The sequence below is a fragment of the Chelonia mydas genome, chromosome 13, assembly GCF_015237465.2.
Source record: "Chelonia mydas isolate rCheMyd1 chromosome 13, rCheMyd1.pri.v2, whole genome shotgun sequence".
NCBI lineage: Eukaryota > Metazoa > Chordata > Testudines > Cheloniidae > Chelonia > Chelonia mydas.
In genome coordinates, this window is record NC_051253.2 from 26,655,375 (window position 1) to 26,673,836 (window position 18,462).

The 18,462-nt window shown below is 46.8% G+C and overlaps 1 protein-coding gene across 5 annotated transcripts in view; it reads right to left on the bottom strand.

Moving 5' to 3' along the window:
- Positions 1-18,462, bottom strand: part of RALY (RALY heterogeneous nuclear ribonucleoprotein) — a 282,704-nt gene that overhangs the window by 45,558 nt on the left and 218,684 nt on the right. For all 5 annotated transcript variants that reach the window (XM_037877164.2, XM_037877163.2, XM_043527222.1 and 2 more), the window contains one exon: positions 1,974-2,238. In XM_037877164.2, the coding sequence (XP_037733092.1) occupies positions 1,974-2,229 (256 nt within the window). In that variant the 5' untranslated portion in view covers positions 2,230-2,238. The remainder of the gene's footprint in view (positions 1-1,973; positions 2,239-18,462) is intronic.

Consider the following 18,462-nt stretch of genomic DNA (forward strand, 5'->3'; position numbering starts at 1 on the left):
CAAACTCACGGAGGCATGCCCAAGCTTTGCGACCACAATGAGCGAAGTCAAGACCCTCCACGGTCTCATTCCATCTTCTCAGGCGCACGCAGTTCAATGAGTCTACTAGTGCTTTTGCTGCGTCCGGATCACTGCTCTTTTCACCCTTTTTAAAGAGTGCCTCTGTCTCTGGCTGCCAGCAAGGAATACAGACCTCGCCATAGCCACGAGGAATGTGTTTCACAGCAGCTTTGATAAGAAGATGAACAAGGTGATAGTATTCTAGGGAAAACTTGATACGCTGCATCCTGTCTTCAACGGCTGCGGTACACGCAACCCAGTTTGCTTTGCAGAAATTCCAACACCGTTTCAGCATTGATTCAATCAGCAGAACTCCACAGCTGACCTGCAGAATGGTGGAGTCGGGTTGGCTCCAAGGAAAGATTCCAAGCACTGTTTGTAAAGCTTGCAGGGGGACATCAATATTGTCCTTCATCAGAAAACAGAGGTCTGGGTTGTGTTTAGTGTTCCATGTGGCTGAGCAAAAATTCCCTACTTGTTTAGGGTTGTAAAAAGGTAGACATCTACAAATGAGGCCCACTTTGTGAGCTGCTCACCATTTCTGCTGTAGCCCCATTGCGAGTGGTGGCTATTAAAGCCACCAGGGTACACAGCTGGGAGGGGAAAAGACGGTAATCTGGGCTCCTGCCATTCAAGATTTGGAGGTTTGTAGATGTTTGTTATGGTCAGTCAGTTCTCTGATTCTCATCGCAAGCAATAGAGTTTCCCATGGTCTTGGATTCCTCCAGGACTGCGACATATCTAAGACCACGGCTGATGGATGTGGCAAGGCTGTACTTCGCGTTGTTCATAGTGGCAATGAGTTCATAGCCATACATTTAGGATCTTGCAGCTTGCTCAGACTCTGCAGCATGAGTTTCTTGCAGAGCAGCAACATCAATGTTATTCACCTAAGAACTCTTCTAAGATAGTCACCTTAGTATGTGACAGACCATCCACATTATGTTGATCTACACATAGAGCTGATCCTGCAGTTCTTCAAGGCCACCCCAGATAAGGACTCTTAACAAATGTCACAGGACAAGACAACAGCCTTCATGTGGTGCTCTGTTCCATGTTATTGGCTAACATAATGTATTTCGCTGACCTCCTGGTATGATTATCTCTGCCACTGATCTCCTGTATTACCTTGGGTGAGTCACTTTACTTATCTGACAGAACAAGGAGTAGCGGTCTCAAGTTGCAGTGGGGTTGGTTTAGATTGGATATTAGGAAAAACTTTTTCACTAGGAGGGTGGTGAAGCATTGGAATGTGTTACCTAGGGAGGTGGTGGAATCTCCTTCCTTTGAGGTTTTTAAGGTCAGGCTTGACAAAGCCCTGGCTGGGATGATTTAGTTGGGGATTGGTCCTGCTTTGAGCAGGGGGTTAGACTAGATGACCTCCTGAGGTCCCTTCCAATCCTGATATTCTATGATTCTATGATCTGTGTCCGTGTTTCCCATCCCACCCTTTCTCAGTTTAGTTTCCAAGCAGTTCAGGACAGCTCACTCGGTATATGTAGAGTGCCTAGCACAACAGAGCCCTGATCTTAGTTTGGGCCTCTAGGTGTGTCCAGAATATAAATAATAATAACAAGGCCTTTTGCTTCTATGACTTTTAAACTCTATTGCCCACCCACTGTGATAAATAAAATAAAATAAATACAGATAGATACTAAATGACACACACACGGGTTGAGAACATCTATTTTTCTCCAGACAAACTCCCTGACAGATGTAGAATGAATTGCATATGCGATGCAGAAGTTATTTAACATCAGCTACAGTAGAAAAATATATTAAAGGAAGACATGTGATTGTTCATGGGCCTGTGCTTTCAGGACTCCCCTCTGACAGCTTCTGCAGCTGCAGCTCATGACATGAGTTTGTGCCTTGATTACAAGGAGTAGAAAGAGGACATCAGGACTCCTTACCTAGCGTCTGCCCGGCAAGTATTCGTCCGTTCTCCCCCAGGACAGCGGCCCGTGCATGCCTCTCATTCGAGTACTGTACGAACGCATAGCCCTTGTGAACGGAGCAGCCCACCACTCTGCCATACTTGGAGAAAATGGTCTCCACATCTGATTTCTTGACGACGGCTGTGTTGAGATTCCCAATGAAGACTCTGGAGTTGATGGACTTGGGGTCGTTCTTGTTTGTGATGTTACTTGTCTGCACCTTCAATGACATCTTGAACACCTGAGTGAACAAGTCAGGAGGGTCAGGAAGGTTGTGTGACATGCTAGAGGGAATAGCATGAATGTAATAAAAATGGGGGGCAGAGAGAGAGGGATTTGGGGCTTACAACCCTTCGTCAAACTGCAAACCAATAAACAATCCCATCACTTCATGCAGCAGTTTGTGGGGGCTGCAGGTGCCCCCAGATGCATGGCTGGAATAACAGCTGCAGAAGGAAGAGGCTACACTGCAGTTCTGCACCCCAGAATTGTATTTGAGGGGATTGCATGTGACAACCCCACCACTTGGGCCCATCCATGTAAACTTTGATTACTCCAGCTCCCCGTGGGTGGAGCAGCTTGTCCCCATGCCATTTCTTTCACCCAGTTCTGGTCCTTCTCATTCAGACAGACCTAAAAAAGTCAATGGAAACTTCAGCCTTCTGTCTGCCATGCATATTTTGCTGAGCTGCTGTAGAACTAAGCTATTCAGCAGGACGCTTTTGTCTGCCACTTAGGCTGTACCTGAACATGCACAGTAGCACTGAAAGCCATTTTTAATATGCAGTGCGGTGCCTGCCTTGGAACACCACTGGGCATGTCAGATTCACATTTCCCACTCTCTCTCCCGACTCATACATTATTCGCTCCCCCAGATCAATCTGAACAGCTTTGTACTGTGCATTAGAAAGCCGAACGGAGCAGGCAGCCAGACTTTCACTTTCATTTTCTTTTCAACAACACAAAGTCAACATAACCAGGGCCAGCTCAGCTCTGTGCTGGTGTCACTAAAACCAATACCAGGGCTTGGCTCATTTTTCCTCCAGTGCCCTACATCCTCCGCCTTCTCTGGTGCATCCTGCTCCAGGCTGGTGCAGAGATGTGGTGAAGCCAATCCCACCTCTTCTGTTGGCTGGGTGTCTGCAAGTGTTTACAGAAGCCTGAAGGAGACTCTGAGAGCATCTGAGAAAGCACTGAATGCCCGCAGCTCTCACTGGAGTTACGTAGATACATAGTGACCGAGTTCCGGTTGCTCAACGCTTCTCAGGATCAGGGACTAAAAATCACTCACCTAGGCCAGTGCCAGGAATATTGCAGTTTGCCCCAGAGCGAGATTGCTTTGTGTGTAAGATCCTGCAAGCGTCGTTTCCTAGACTAAAGGTTTGATACCAGTTATCAGAGCTACAAGCTACAATCTGGGAATTTTAGATAAAACGTATCTAAAGTTCACTTTCTTTCATCTATAAAGACTGTACAGGGGTATCAGGAGGTTCCTCTGGCTTCTGGTAACCATGGGAACAGGGTCTGTGATGCTGTGAATACCCCCCTAAGATGTGTGTGTGTTCCGATTTAGTTTTTCTGCACTTTACTTTGCATGTGTGATGGTTTATTAATTATTTCAAATAAAAACACAATCATTAAAAATAATGAAAGATCTCATTGTAGGATTCTGAGTAGCAGCCGTGTTAGTCTGTATTCGCAAAAAGAAAAGGAGGACTTGTGGCACCTTAGAGACTAACAAATTTATTTGAGCATAAGCTTTCGTGAGCTACAGCCCACTTCATCGGATGCTGTTCCCTTGCGTGTTGAGTCTGATTTCAAGTTATCTAAAGAAAAAGTCACAGCAGTGTTTTCACAACTAGCTCAAAATGAAACTCCAAGGGCCAGTTTTTGAGTGCTCTCAAACGGATGCTCTGGGAGGAAGGTGGCTGTGACTTCCCCCTCTCATGCACCTGTGCAGGGGCCACTTATTTAGGTCCCTACACGTGGATTTTTGCAGGCAAACTTTAGGCTTTCCATTCTCCTTTGGCATAATTCCTTTCTGTCATGCAATCCCTGCCCTGAGTCCTCATGTGCTGAACAAAGTGAAGTTAAGTGCTCCATTCTGGGATCCTGTAGCTGGAATAAAACACAGGCATTCCATACCACAGCTGGAATCGCTCAGCAGTGCAAATTATGAGACTGTGTGCTGAAATCCCCAAATTCTCCTAATTGACTCAGCTACCAGAGGTACCTGTAATGCCCAGGTGAGTCCTGCCAGTCACACAGAATATCCAATCCAGGTTTTGCACAGTATTTAAATGTCTCTGGAGGCACAACTAGGGCTAGATGGTGTCATCTAGGCACAGGCCTGAACTGAGGGTGTGAAACCTGCTCTCCATGGCATTTCCAGCCGGCTCTGTGGCTGATGTGAAGGGGAGGGAACAGGGGAGTGGCCCCTCCTCCTTCCCCATCCCTTTTGCAGTGATGTGAGTCTGCACGCCCCCAAGCAGAGGGACTCTGCTTGTTACAAGCCCCTGTGTGATGTGTGTAACAGACAAGAGCTGCCTCCCTCCACAAGGGTCAGTCTTAACGTGACCCAGAGGAGTCAGACACCTCTTGGAGCACAATGTATTAAATGTCCACCAGTGAGTTCAGTTGCTTCTCACAGCACAGGGGCGAGTTTTTTCCCCTTCCTGAATCCTGTGAATGGAAAACGATCTGAGTCCCGATTCCTAGCCAGGTGAAATATAAGAGTTAGCTAGTAATCCGGTTGTGCGTATGTTATTTGGGTAGAGCATACACCAGCATCACACCAGACAGTCTCCACCGCGTGACAGTTCCTTCACTGCTTGCTCACATTCTTGTAATGAGCTCAGATACCAAAATGATGATCATGGTATAAAGACAAAATAGATAGACAGAAAGCATGGTGTATACGGGGATACATAGACAGACAGACAGCAACGTGTATATGGGGATGGATGGATAGATAGACAGATAGATAGATTTTTACATTTATCCATAATTTGTGCATCATAAAGAGAAAAAAGCCCAGCAGATATAAGTAGCTGTATGGGAAAACATACAGGAACTGAACATATTTGCACACTCTTGTAATACGTCCCAGTAACTTGGCTGACAGGACAGTCTGGATTGGAAGCCAAAACTACTGGTTGTAGTAAATAATTTGTAAATTCAAAAGGTAGACGGTAGAATTTAGACTATAATGGGGTTAGCAGTTTATTTTGGTTTCCCATCCTATCAGTCCTGGCCCCTTTGAAATTTGATTTGATTTGGATTTCATTGAACACAAACTGCAACCTAATCAAAAATGCCTGGCATCAGCTGATTTCATGACAAGTTTTGCATGGTTTTGAAATCACAGCTCAGCCCCTTGTCACTCTGGCCCCGAATCAGCAGGGTGCTTAAGCATCTGAGTAGGGAAAGTTAGGCAAGTGCTTAAATTCATGCTGAATCAAGATTGATGACCTGGGTCTGGGTTTGCCTGGAAGGCTGCAAACCTTACGAAGCTTTGGCTGAGTTTGTAACGAGACTTGGGATGTTTGGCTTGGTTTGGGGGTTTGTAATATATATATTTGCAAAGTTCGACTCTGAATTTTCTTGAGGCTGGAAACAAGAAGTCCTTGTGATGAGCCCACATAGCTAACTACCCTCACACACAGGCCATGGGCTGGGGCTACAAGATTGCCTGCAGTGCTCTTTTTGATTTTGGGTGAACATGTCATTGATTCATCTGTTGCTTCCCCAGCACATCTGCATCGGGTGCCATGTCCCCATTACAATCTCTGTCTCAGCTATTCTTGAATTTCAGCATCTGATAAGTTTCCATTCTGTCTTGTCAGCCTTATTCCTGTGATACCCTGTATGGAGCGGAGCCATTTCTCACTCCAGGAGCTTCTCTTTTCATCCCTCTCTGAGCTGATTGATTGCAATCCACTCCTGGTCACTTGTAAAAAGCCCCGTGAATTTGTTGGCCTTCACTCAGTTCCTGGTGAATTATAGTTTACACCAAAAAACAACAGCTTTCTTCTTACAGGTCCAGACAAGTAGCAATCTCAGCTACACAACAACGTGCAGCCTGGAATAAAAACAATACCATAACATTGCTTCACTGGATAATGGATTTTGGTCACCGAGGGTGAAATTCACCCTCTGCAAAGGGTAGCATGAGTACACTAGGCCCATGTACATTTCACATAAGCTCTAGTTTGGGGAGCTAAGTGGTGAATAGGCCTTGCGTGGATGCTCTGCAGAACGGTGAGTTTCATCCTAAAGGAACAGTTATTGCTGCACTTCCCTGCCATTAGGCTATCTGTAAGTGCGGGGTTGTGGAAAGCGGTTACCATATTCTACTGCTGTTCAGTGGCCCACCTGGAAGGAGTTGGTGACTGAACTCTGTTCCCCAATGGGTAGGTGTTAACATCAGTTATCACCTCTTGCCCTACAGTGCCAGTCTCCTCAGAGAGACCGAGGGTTTAATGTGCCATGGACCCCTGAAATCCTCTCCCAGCCCAAGAGTTGGTCCCTTTACAGCAGGACTCAGGCACGTTTCGGGGATGGAGTCAGGTTAAGATTACACGTCAGCTGCCTGTGCTGTACCTGCCCTGAGGGCTCCAGTCTCCAGCGATGTCGGTTGTACACGCTGCAGAGTTTTGCCAACACGAAATACATTTAGAAAAAATGGTCTTAAAAAAGGAAAGACCGTTCCCAACGAGCACAGAGCAAGCAGACCCTCTGTACATCATCACGCTCAGTGCCATAGAGTGGGGATCAGGTCGCCCCTCGTTGCAGGGTTCAGAACCTGTCTGTGAGGGAAAGGACTCTGCCCCAGCCATGGGCAAACTGCTGCTAGCTATACTGTGCTTACCAGGATTCTAATCTGACACTTAGGGTTTCAGTGAGATGCTCTGGCGGGGAATCTCGTTCAATATTGAAATCCATTTTTATTCATAAACCAGAGCTTTAAAAATAATACTGAAAAGCTTTTACCTGCTGGTACCTAATGAAAGTTCTAGGGCCCCACTTGTAAAGTGAAAAGAAAAGGAGGACTTGTGGCACCTTAGAGACTAACCAATTTATTTGAGCATAAGCTTTCAGGAGCTACAGCTCACTTCATCGGATGCATTCAGTGGAAAATACAGTGAGGAGATTTATATACACACAGAACATGAAAAAAATGGGTGTTTATCATGCACACTGTAAGGAGAGTGATCACTTAAGATGAGCTATTACCAGCAGGAGAGTGGGGGTGGAGGGGAGAAAACCCTTTGTAGTGATAATCAAGGTGGGCCATTTCCAGCAGTTAACAAGAATGTCTGAGGAACAGTTGGGGGGGGGGGGGGAATAAACAAGGGGAAATAGTTTTACTTTGTGTAATGACTCAACCACTCCCAGTCTCTATTCAAGCCTAAGTTAATTGTATCCAATTTGCAAATTAATTCCAATTCAGCAGTCTCTCGTTGGAGTCTGTTTTTGAAGTCTTTTTGTTGAAGAATTGCCATTTTTAGGTCAGAAATCGAGTGACCAGAGAGATTGAAGTGTTCTCCAACTGGTTTATGAATGTTATAATTCTTGACGTCTGATTTGTGTCCATTTATTCTTTTACGTAGAGACTGTCCAGTTTGACCAATGTACATGATAGAGGGGCATTGCTGGCACATGATGGCATATATCACATTGGTAGATGTACAGGTGAACGAGCCTCTGATAGTGTGGCTGATGTGATTAGGCCCTATGATGGTGTCCCCTGAATAGATATGTGGACACAGTTGGCAACAGGCTTTGTTGCAAGGATAGGTTCCTGAGTTAGTGGTTCTGTTGTGTGGTATGTGGTTGCTGGTGAGTATTTGCTTCAGGTTGGGGGGCTGTCTGTAGGCAAGGACTGGCCTGTCTCCCAAGATTTGTGAGAGTGTTGGGTCATCCTTCAGGATAGGTTGTAGATCCTTAATAATGCGTTGGAGGGGTTTTAGTTGGGGGCTGAACGTGACGGGTAGTGGCGTTCTGTTATTTTCTTTGTTAGGCCTGTCCTGTAGTAGGTGACTTCTGGGAACTCTTCTGGCTCTATCAATCTGTTTCTTCACTTCCGCAGGTGGGTATTGTAGTTGTAAGAATGCTTGATAGAGATCTTGTAGGTGTTTGTCTCTGTCTGAGGGGTTGGAGCAAATGCGGTTGTATCGTAGAGCTTGGCTGTAGACAATGGATCGTGTGGTGTGGTCTGGGTGAAAGCTGGAGGCATGTAGGTAGGAATAGTGGTCAGTAGGTTTCCGGTATAGGGTGGTGTTTATGTGACCATCGCTTATTAGCACCGTAATGTCCAGGAAGTGGATCTCTTGTGTGGACTGGTCCAGGCTGAGGTTGATGGTGGGATGGAAATTGTTGAAATCATGGTGGAATTCCTCAAGGGCTTCTTTTCCATGGGTCCAGATGATGAAGATGTCATCAATGTAGCGTAAGTAGAGTAGGGGCATTAGGGGATGAGAGCTGAGGAAGCGTTGTTCTAAGTCAGCCATAAAAATGTTGGCATACTGTGGGGCCATGCAGGTACCCATAGCAGTGCCGCTGATTTGAAGGTATACATTGTCCCCAAATGTGAAATAGTTATGGGTGAGGACAAAGTCACAAAGTTCAGCCACCAGGTTTGCTGTGACATTATCGGGGATACTGTTCCTGACGGCTTGTAGTCCATCTTTGTGTGGAATGTTGGTGTAGAGGGCTTCTACATCCATAGTGGCCAGGAAAGTGTTTTCAGGAAGATCACCGATGGATTGTAGTTTCCTCAGGAAGTCAGTGGTGTCTTGAAGATAGCTGGGAGTGCTGGTAGCATAGGGCCTGAGGAGGGAGTCTACATAGCTAGACAATCCTGCTGTCAGGGTGCCAATGCCTGAGATGATGGGACGCCCAGGATTTCCAGGTTTATGGATCTTGGGTAGCAGATAGAATACCCCAGGTCAGAGTTCCAGGAGTGTGTCTGTGTGGATTTGTTCTTGTGCTTTTTCAGGGAGTTTCTTGAGCAAATGCTGTAGTTTCTTTTGGTAACCCTCAGTGGGATCAGAGGGTAATGGCTTGTAGAAAGTGGTGTGGGAGAGCTGCCGAGCAGCCTCTTGTTCATATTCCGACCTATTCCTGATGACAACAGCACCTCCTTTGTCAGCCTTTTTGATTATGATGTCAGAGTTGTTTCAGAGGCTGTGGATGGCATTGTGTTCTGCACGGTTGAGGTTATGGGGCAAGTGATGCTGCTTTTCCACAATTTCAGTTTCAGGGAGTTTCTTGAGTAAATGCTGTAGTTTCTTTCGGTAACCCTCAGTGGGATCAGAGGGTAATGGCTTGTAGAAAGTGGTGTTGGAGAGCTGCCGAGCAGCCTCTTGTTCAGCTATCTTCGAGACACCACTGACTTCCTGAGGAAACTACAATCCATCGGTGATCTTCCTGAAAACACCATCCTGGCCACTATGGATGTAGAAACCCTCTACACCCCACTCTCCTGCTGGTAATAGCTCATCTTAAGTGATCACTCTCCTTACAGTGTGCATGATAAACACCCATTTTTTTCATGTTCTGTGTGTATATAAATCTCCTCACTGTATTTTCCACTGAATGCATCCGATGAAGTGAGCTGTAGCTCCTGAAAGCTTAAGCTCAAATAAATTGGTTGGTCTCTAAGGTGCCACAAGTACTCCTTTTCTTTTTGCGGATACAGACTAACACGGCTGCTACTCTGAAACTTGTAAAGTGATCTCAGTCCAGCTCCTGCAATTACGGCTGTATCTTTAATGCACGGCGAGCATCTTTTAAAAATGGTTATATCGCTCAAAATAAATGAAAGCCAGCATTTGCACCCAGGGTTTTGCCCTTGCAATCAGCCAGGAGCTCAGTTTCGTGGCTGCAGATGATGACATTTAGGTGTCAAACTCCCTGTTCTGCAGCCTCAGGCAGTCTGCTGGCTCTCTAGTCTTGCTTTTACATTTCAGTGGCAGAGCTTGTGAATTCAGCCTCCCTAAATGCCTAGCGCTGCAACGAGCCGAGTTTCCGATGAACAGCAGGTGTCACTGTTACCTTGGGAACAGACAGCTGTCAGCCACTCAGTGACTTGGCTATTAACTAACTCCAATCCCTTTTCCATAACCCTAAGCCATGCTGTTCCGATTGCCTTGCCTGTGGTATTCCAGAGACAGCAGCTGAGAAAAGGACTCATCTCTCAAAACAAGGGGGGAAGGCTGAATTGACAGTTCTGTGAAATCAAATCTCTAGTCCTGCTCTATCCGCCTGACATCACGCCAGTTGCGGTGGTTGCTGAGCACATAAGAAGATGACAGCGGTGATAGCCTGGTTTTTCCCTCCCTCTTTCCAGAAGCAGGTCTGATTATGAGGAACACATTACTGCATGTTTCATACATATTGTATGCTACTTCCATGGGAAAAGCTAGCTCAGAGAGATGGAACATGAAATCTCTGTCTCAGAATTTCACTTTAGAGTTCGGGGAGCAGGAAATGTACCTTTGCTGCGTATGCCAGACTGGTGACCTTACCTGGACATTGTCCCTTTCCTCCCAAAGCACTTTCCAAACCAAACACTCTGCTACAAACGAGACAGCAACCTCCGCTGAAATGCAGCTGCCTCTCTGCCAAATTGCAGTGCCTGCTTAGCAGAGTCCACCAGCTCCATGCTTCCTTCCTCTTCCTATGTTGTCAAACACTCCTGACCCAGCCCTTTAATCTTAAAAGCACAAAGGAAGAGACGGTCCGGTCCTTTCATTGTTTAAAACCGTATTATAGCAAGCGCTTAGAAATATGGCATAGGGAACAATCCTTTCCTGGGTGCAGTGGGAGGCACTTGATGGCCTAATACATCATTTCCATCTCGACCCTCTTTGATTCTATTAACCCAACACTAAGATTGGAAACACTGTGCCTGCTAGATTCCACTCTTAACAAGCTGGACGTAGTTTGGGTTTGCTACGATTAAATTTCTCTTTTTCACTCCTGGAGCTTAAAATAGCCAGAGGTTTGTTTTCTTTAAGAATATAAGAACGGCCATACTGGGTCTGACCAAAGGTCCATCTAGCCTAGTATCCTGTCTTCCGACAGTGGCCAATTGTCAGGTGCCCCAGAGGGAATGAACAGAACAGGTAATCATCAAGTGATCCCTGTCATCCATTCCCAGCTTCTGGCAAACAGAGGCCAAGGACACCATCCCTGTCCATCCTGGCTAATAGCCATTGATGGACCTATCCTCCATGAACTTATCTAGTTATTTTTTGAACCCCGTTATAGTCTTGGCCTTCACAACATCCACTGGCAAAGTGTTCCACAGGTTGACTGTGCGTTGTGTGAAGAAATACTTCCTTTTGTTTGTTTTAAACCTGCTGCCTATTAATTTCATTTGGTGCCCCCTACTTGTGTTATGAGAAGGAGTAAATAACACTTTCTTATTTACTTTCTCCAAACCAGTCATGATTTTATAGACCTCTAGCGTATCCCCCCTTATTCGTCTCTTTTCCAAGCTGAAAAGTCCCAGTCTTATTAATCTCTCCTCATATGGAAGCTGTTCCATACCCCTAATAATTTTTGTTGCCCGTTTCTGAATCTTTTCCAGTTCCAGTATATCTTTTTGGACATGGGGCAACCACATCTGCATGCATATTCAAAATGTGGGCATACCATGAATTTATATAGAGGCAATATGATATTTTCTGTCTCATTATCTATCCCTTTGCTAATGATTTCCAACACTGGTTACAGAGACGAGCTTTCGAGCTTACACAGAGGTGTTGAAGTCTCACAGTGCTTTACACAGGTTAGCATCATTATCCGCATAGCAGAGTTGGGGAAACTGAGGAATAGAGACGTTAAGGGCCAAACCTTTTCAAGTGCTCACTAATTCTGGGGCCCCAGTTTGAGATATCTAGGGCCTGCTTCTCAGAAAGTACTGAGCAGCCACTGAGACCCCTTTGGAAAATTTGGGTCCTTAGGCCTTCTCCTACTTCTGCTGCCTTCCAAATCAAGGGCAAAGCTGCCTTTGAGTTGAACAGGGTGACAGTTGGCTTCTAACAGGTCTCACAGGAGAGGCGCATGAGCTAGGAATCAGGCTTGGGCTGAAAGGAGCTGGTGGTTTCTGAGGCCAGTTTTTGATAGACAGGCGTGCATGTTAAAACCAAATAACCAGCCATTGATTGGCCCCATATTGGCGTGTCAGTAACAACTCCCAGAACATGCCTGAAGTGTATTGGTGGCCTGGGATGGGGGAAGCTTGCATGACCACTGCTCTTGTATATGATTCCTGTTGCTAAACAGCAGCTTGCAGTCTCCAGGGGCTGCCAAACTCAATTGAAATAATATCCCTCCTCCTCCCGTTTTCACCGAAGTTAATAGCAAAACTCCTTATTGACTCTACAGCCCAAACCGAGCACTCTGGTCATGAACAAGATCTGATGAACAAGGGGCCAGATGCTGGCCTTAGTTAGCCTGGTGTAATTCTGGAGTGTCTCCATCGACTTCAGTGGAGTTATTCCAGAATTGCACTGGTGTTTCTGATATCAGAAACTCAGTGTTGGTTACTCCTGTGATTTCGTGATCAGTCTCACAATATTTGTTCTTTTTCAGACAGCCCCAACTTGGAGTCGTGATTCTGGGGGGCCCGACTCATGGTTTTTGAATGCTTGGGGTCTCGGAATACATCCTGTTGTCTTTACTCTTTGCCTACTCCAGGCTTAGAGCCTGATTCTGATTTCACTTAAACCATCATAAAACTGGAGTCAATGGAGCTACTCTTGATTTACCCCGTGTGTGAGAGGAAAACCAGTCCCCAGGGCGAAGAGTTTGAATTCACTTAGTTCTCCACTACCGGCTGGCACCCTGCCTGTGAACTGTAGGTTTTAGCTACTCTGCCCTAAGCAAAGCAGAACCTGGTTATTAGCCATCGTCTAGGATTCCTGGAGAAGTGAAGGGAAGATGCTGATAATTTGGACTAGGTAGTCGATCAGCCTTTTTAGCCTCTGGCCCTCATAAGAAGGTCCTGCCTTAGGAAAATGCCTTTGACAACTGCAGGGAGAGAAAGAGTTTTCCTCACATGCCAGAAGTCCCGGGGATCGCTGATCAGTAGGACTTCCTCTGCTAGGGAATGGGGAGCACAAGGGGCCACAGGGACTAGTACATGATGAACTGTGATCTTCACCGTGTCCCATGCACTATAGCATGACGTGCTCAGGCACTCTCTGCGGAAGGAGGGAGGTTATTGTCTTAATATAGCTGAAGCTCCAGTATGAATGGCTTTTCTCCCTCTGTCACATTCTTTTCCCAGGAAAGCAAGCTTGCCTTGCCTTGGGCCTGGTCTACACTGGGGCGGGGGGGATCGATCTAAGATATGCAACTTCAGCTACGAGAATAGCATAGCTGAAGTCGACGTATCTTAGATTGACTTAGAATCATTTACTTTGCGTCCTCGCGGCGCGGGATCGACGGCCGCCGCTGCTCCCCCGTTGACTCCGCTTCCGCTTCTCGCCCTGGTGGAGTTCCGGAGTCGACGACAGAGCGATCGGGGATCGATTTATAGCGTCTACACTAGACGTGATAAATCGATCCCCGATAGATCGATCACTAACCGCCGATCCGGCGGGTAGTGTAGACGGGGCCTGTTCCTTACAGCTTGGCAGCTGCTCAGTGGCCTGGGAGAGTTGAAGGGGGGAGAGGTGGTCTCACCCTACAGATTGCTGGAATTACTCTCACCACCAGCATTACCTAGGAAGACAGGAACAGCCAGACTGGATCAGATCAATGATCCAGCCAGACCAGGTTTCTGTCTCTGACAGTGGCCAGCACCAGTTGTTTCATAGCCTTGGTCTACATTACAGACTTATGTCGGTGTAACTACATCACACAAAATCCACTCCCCTGAGCGACACAGTTATACCATCCAAACTCTTGATGTGGATTGCACTATGTCAATGGGAGGGCTTCTCCTATTGACATAGCTACTGCCTCTCGGGGAGGTGGAGTACCTACACACTTCACAGTAGTGAAGTACAGAGCAAGGTGCAAGGAACCCTGCTGCAGGTTGTTGTAAGATAGCCTGGACCTGGAAGGGAAAGTTTCTTCTTAACTCCCAATAGCTAGAGATTGCAGAAAGGTTTATGACCCATCCAAACTTCCTGTTGATTTTTCTTTGGGTATTTACTGTTATAATTCAGTACTTTTGCTATCCAGGTAAAATTTCTGATCCCATTGTAATCCTGCTAATCTTTTGGTTTCAATGAGATCTGGTGGCAGTGGGTTCCACAGTCTAACTGTACATTGTGTATAAAAGCATTTCATTTTTATCAATTGTGAATTTGCCACCTTTCAATTGCATTGAATGTCCCCCACAACCCCCACCATGTTCTTGTGCTGTGATATGGGGATAACATTGTTTTAAATATTTGTACCATGTCCCCTCTTCTCCATCTCTTCACTAAGGTAAACAATCCAAATCTTTCCCATCTCTCTTCACGTGAGAGTTAGTCAAGCCCCTGATCATTTTCATCTCTGAACCCCTTCTAATCCTGAGAGGATAAAGGAAGAAAGAGGCCCTTGAGCTCCCGAGCCCAGGAGACACCTAAAGTTAGTGTGTGTGTGTGTGTGGGGGGGGTGCCTGTTCTGTTAAGGGTGACTAAAGTCCTGTAAGAGGGTGGGAAAACTTGCCAGAGATAATATAACGTTGAGTTCACCTGGGGTGTTCTGAAAAGCCTGTATGCCTGATCTAGCCGCATGTACTAGCACACACACATAGCTAAGAGCAATCCAAAAGCTCACGCTGGGTGCTTGCAGCAGGTTCCACATGCCCCCATGTTAGATGCACTTGCTTTTGTGCATGTACTTTTCAAAACCTGGTTCAGGAGTTGGGCAAGCCTGAAATCCCTCTGGAGGGAATCTAATCCGCTTGCTTGGGTTTGCCAGGATCCAATACCATCACCCACCTCACACCAGCGAGGTGTGTGAAAAGGTCACTCTTGGGTTTTGCACAGGCAGGTAGGAATCTCATTGCATTATGCAGCCACTTGGTAGAAGGGGCAGAAGACTAGTAGTCCATTTGGTTGCTCTTATTAACAAATGCTCCCCCCATCAGTGTTTCAGGTTAGCTTTTAGAATCAGATGTTTAGAATTTGCATAGCATTTTATTTGGTTTATTTTAGCTCCCAACCTGCTCAGATAATGTCTCCTTAGCTTCCCTGCTTCATGCTATCTTGGTAGAGCCAGGCCTTTTCGTTCTCCTCTCTCTCAGGGATCCTGGGAACCCTGGTTAGGAAAAAAACCCACCCAAACCCTAGCACCAAATCAAACAAAATCCTGCCTGCCCTCCACCCCTCCCCGCAGCATCTCTGAAGAACGAAAATGCCAATATCTCAGCTGCTGTCTTAGGAAAGCTTCAGCCTGCTATTAGCCTAAATGCTTTCCAAATTGTAATGAGCCCAGAACGGTGATATTTACAAATGTTTGAATCTCGGACCAGCTGTTTGTGTCTGTAAACACTAATAACATCAGCAAGCTGAGCTCTCTCAGACTGTGTAGGAGGAATGTGGGTAAAGCTGCCTCAGTGCAGCAAATATGTGGCCTGAATAGAGAGAGGGATATGACATCCGAATGATTTTCAGCAGAATAGCAGGCCGTATTCCATTGAAATCAATTGGGCCAGATCCTTAGCGGGTGCAAATCAGGGCAGTTCCACTGAAGTCAGTGGAGCTAATCCACAGAGTGTGTTTAGTTTTGTTAAAGAGGGAAAAAGCTGGGGACAAAGCACATCTTGTTCTGGGAGTATTGCTGCCTGACGAGTCTTTCACTCTGAGAAGTGACATATCAGTACTCTGCCATTTTAACTTCCTTGCTAACTAATAAAATAACCACTTAGCACTCTTACAGATCGCACTTTTCACCCCCAGATCTCAAAGCTCATCACAGAGGTGGGTAATCACCATTATCCCTCCTTTTACAAAATGGGGAAACTGAGGCATGGACACATGACATGATGTGCCTTGGCTCACAAAGTGAAATGGTAAACAAAACAAATCCCTGTAACTTGCTTCATACAACTGGTCTGAGCCTTGGACCTGCCTACTCCTTCACCTGGCAATCTGATCATTGTAATTCTTGGGGTGAAATGACCAACCTTAAGAAAGCTGCAGCTGGTTGAGAACTCAATAGCCCATGTGCTCAGAAACACAAGCTCTCGAGACCCACACCACTCCTGCGCTCTGCTGTCTTCTTTGGGTCCACTGGAAACCATGGGATTACATGGGATTGGCCCAAATTCCCTGAGGGGTCTCATCGCTCTGCATAATTATGGCCTTCCATAAGGGTTATCTTCTCCCACATCAGTGGAGTTGCCAGCCTTCAGAGCGAGGCCAGAGTGTGCAGGAGACGACTGTCTCAGCACCTGGTCCATGCCTCCAGAGCTCACTCTCAGACCACATCAGGATGAGTAGGAATCAAAGGTAAACCCCATTTCTCTTGTTACCATTCCCACAGTACCACTACCACAACTCCCTCCCCTGAAACCAATCAAAAACCCCATCCACAGTAAACAATCAAGTCCCAGCTGACAGGAGAGGAATGAGAGAAGCCTCTCTTTATGTGCATATGTTACTTGGAGAGGAACTCGGACGCCATGGTGATGAGGAGCCATAAAGGAACCTCCATCGATAGCTCTGTTTCTGCTGTCACGTCCCTGTACTCCCCTCACCCACCTGCCGCACAGCGCCACCCTTTCCTCCAATCTCTGTCCAACTTCCCTGACCCTGGAGTATATCACTTCACCTGCCAGCTCCCTCTCCCTGCACTCTCCATCCTAGTTCTCTGCTTAGCTACACCCTTCCCCCGCACTCATCCATCTAGGTGTTTATGTCCTTCACTGTCCTACCTCCTATCGCTCACTGCACTTCTGTCTCCATCCCCCGCTGGCCCCATATCTAGTCACCCCACTCCTCATCTCTCCATCACTCCTCTGTTCCACCTGACCTCTGGGCTCTCCTACCTACCTCTACCTCAGTCTGGCTCGTGACACTCCTCCGCTCTTCCCCCTACTCTGCTGGCCTCACTCCTGAAGCTGGGCACTCTGCTACTCCCCTCTCCTGGGCACAGCTCCATTACTTTACGTGGTGGTGAAACGTGTTACAGTATATGGTAGGCTTGCAAGGAATGGATAATAGATCACCTCTTTCAGGGTCTCCTGTAACCGCTCTTGCTTGAGGAGGCTGTCCAGGGATTGCAGAATGAGATAGGATATGGGATTGAAAGGCGTCTGGATGGGAGGCACACACTCCTGCTCAGATGCCAGATGGTGGACACAAAGTCAGGCCAGATGATGGGCAGGCCACTAAGAAGGACTTGGGATGGAGACAGCAAGGATCTGGAGTCTCCACTGATGTGCCAAGCAAGATGCTACATGAGTGTAACCTGCCCATCAAAATTCTTCTTTCAAGCTCGATAAGGAACAATAACCTCTGCTCTGGGGCCAAACCTGTAGAAAGCAAACATACTTCTGGGTTATAATGCTAGCTCTGAGAGGGAGTCTTGTATAGTGGTTAGAGCAGGAGGCAACTGGGAGTCAGGGCTCCTGGGTTCCAGCTCTAACTTGCTGTGAGACTTTGGGCAAGTCATTTACCCTCTCAGTTTAGTAACAGTGGCCTGTCTGAGTCTTAATGAACTGTTTACAAAGTGCTTTGAGATCTTGGACAAAAAGCCTGTGCGAGGAATAATTCTGCTGGTGAGACAGTAGCCCATACTAGCCTATTGTTCCCCAAAGAAAGCACCTTCTCTGCGCCCTTTCAGAGATTTCACTGCAGGCCTTTCCCCCCCTTTTTCTTTAACATATAATATTCGTTTCATAGCACTTAGTGCCCCTGTTACTGTAACAACTAAAAAAAGGACATTTTTAATCATCACATATTAATATTTCATGCTTCCACTAATTGCATTCTCGCGATGTGAGCATTACACGGCGTATGCAGATTAAATCTAGCACCTTATCAGTCACATTGGCTTTGGTTCTTTCCACGGGGAGTGGGGGGTGGGGTGTACAGCTCTCCAGAAAGCATCTACATTGTGCAGCATCTTATCAAGCTGTTCTATTTTTGATATGTTGAGTAAAAGGCCAAGGAGAGTCCTGGCTTGAAAAAGAGCAGAGGGTCTTGGTGATATGTCTGATTTATAAGCGTGGGGACAAGGGGTGCAGGGGGTGCTGCAGCACCCCCAGGTTTTATGCGGGGCCCCGCTGCTGGCCTTGCACCCACCCCCAGCTGTGGCCCCAGCCTCAGCCCTCTTACCCCTGTCCGGGTTCCCGCCTCCTGGAGACAAAGCCCTGCTCCCAGCCCCAGCTCGGAGGGGCAGGGGGGGTGGAGGGTGGGCAGCGGACAGGGATAAGGGGGGTGCCTTTCAGCACCCCCACTATTAAAAGTGTTCCAGCTAGGGTTGACAATTTTGGTAGGACGAATTC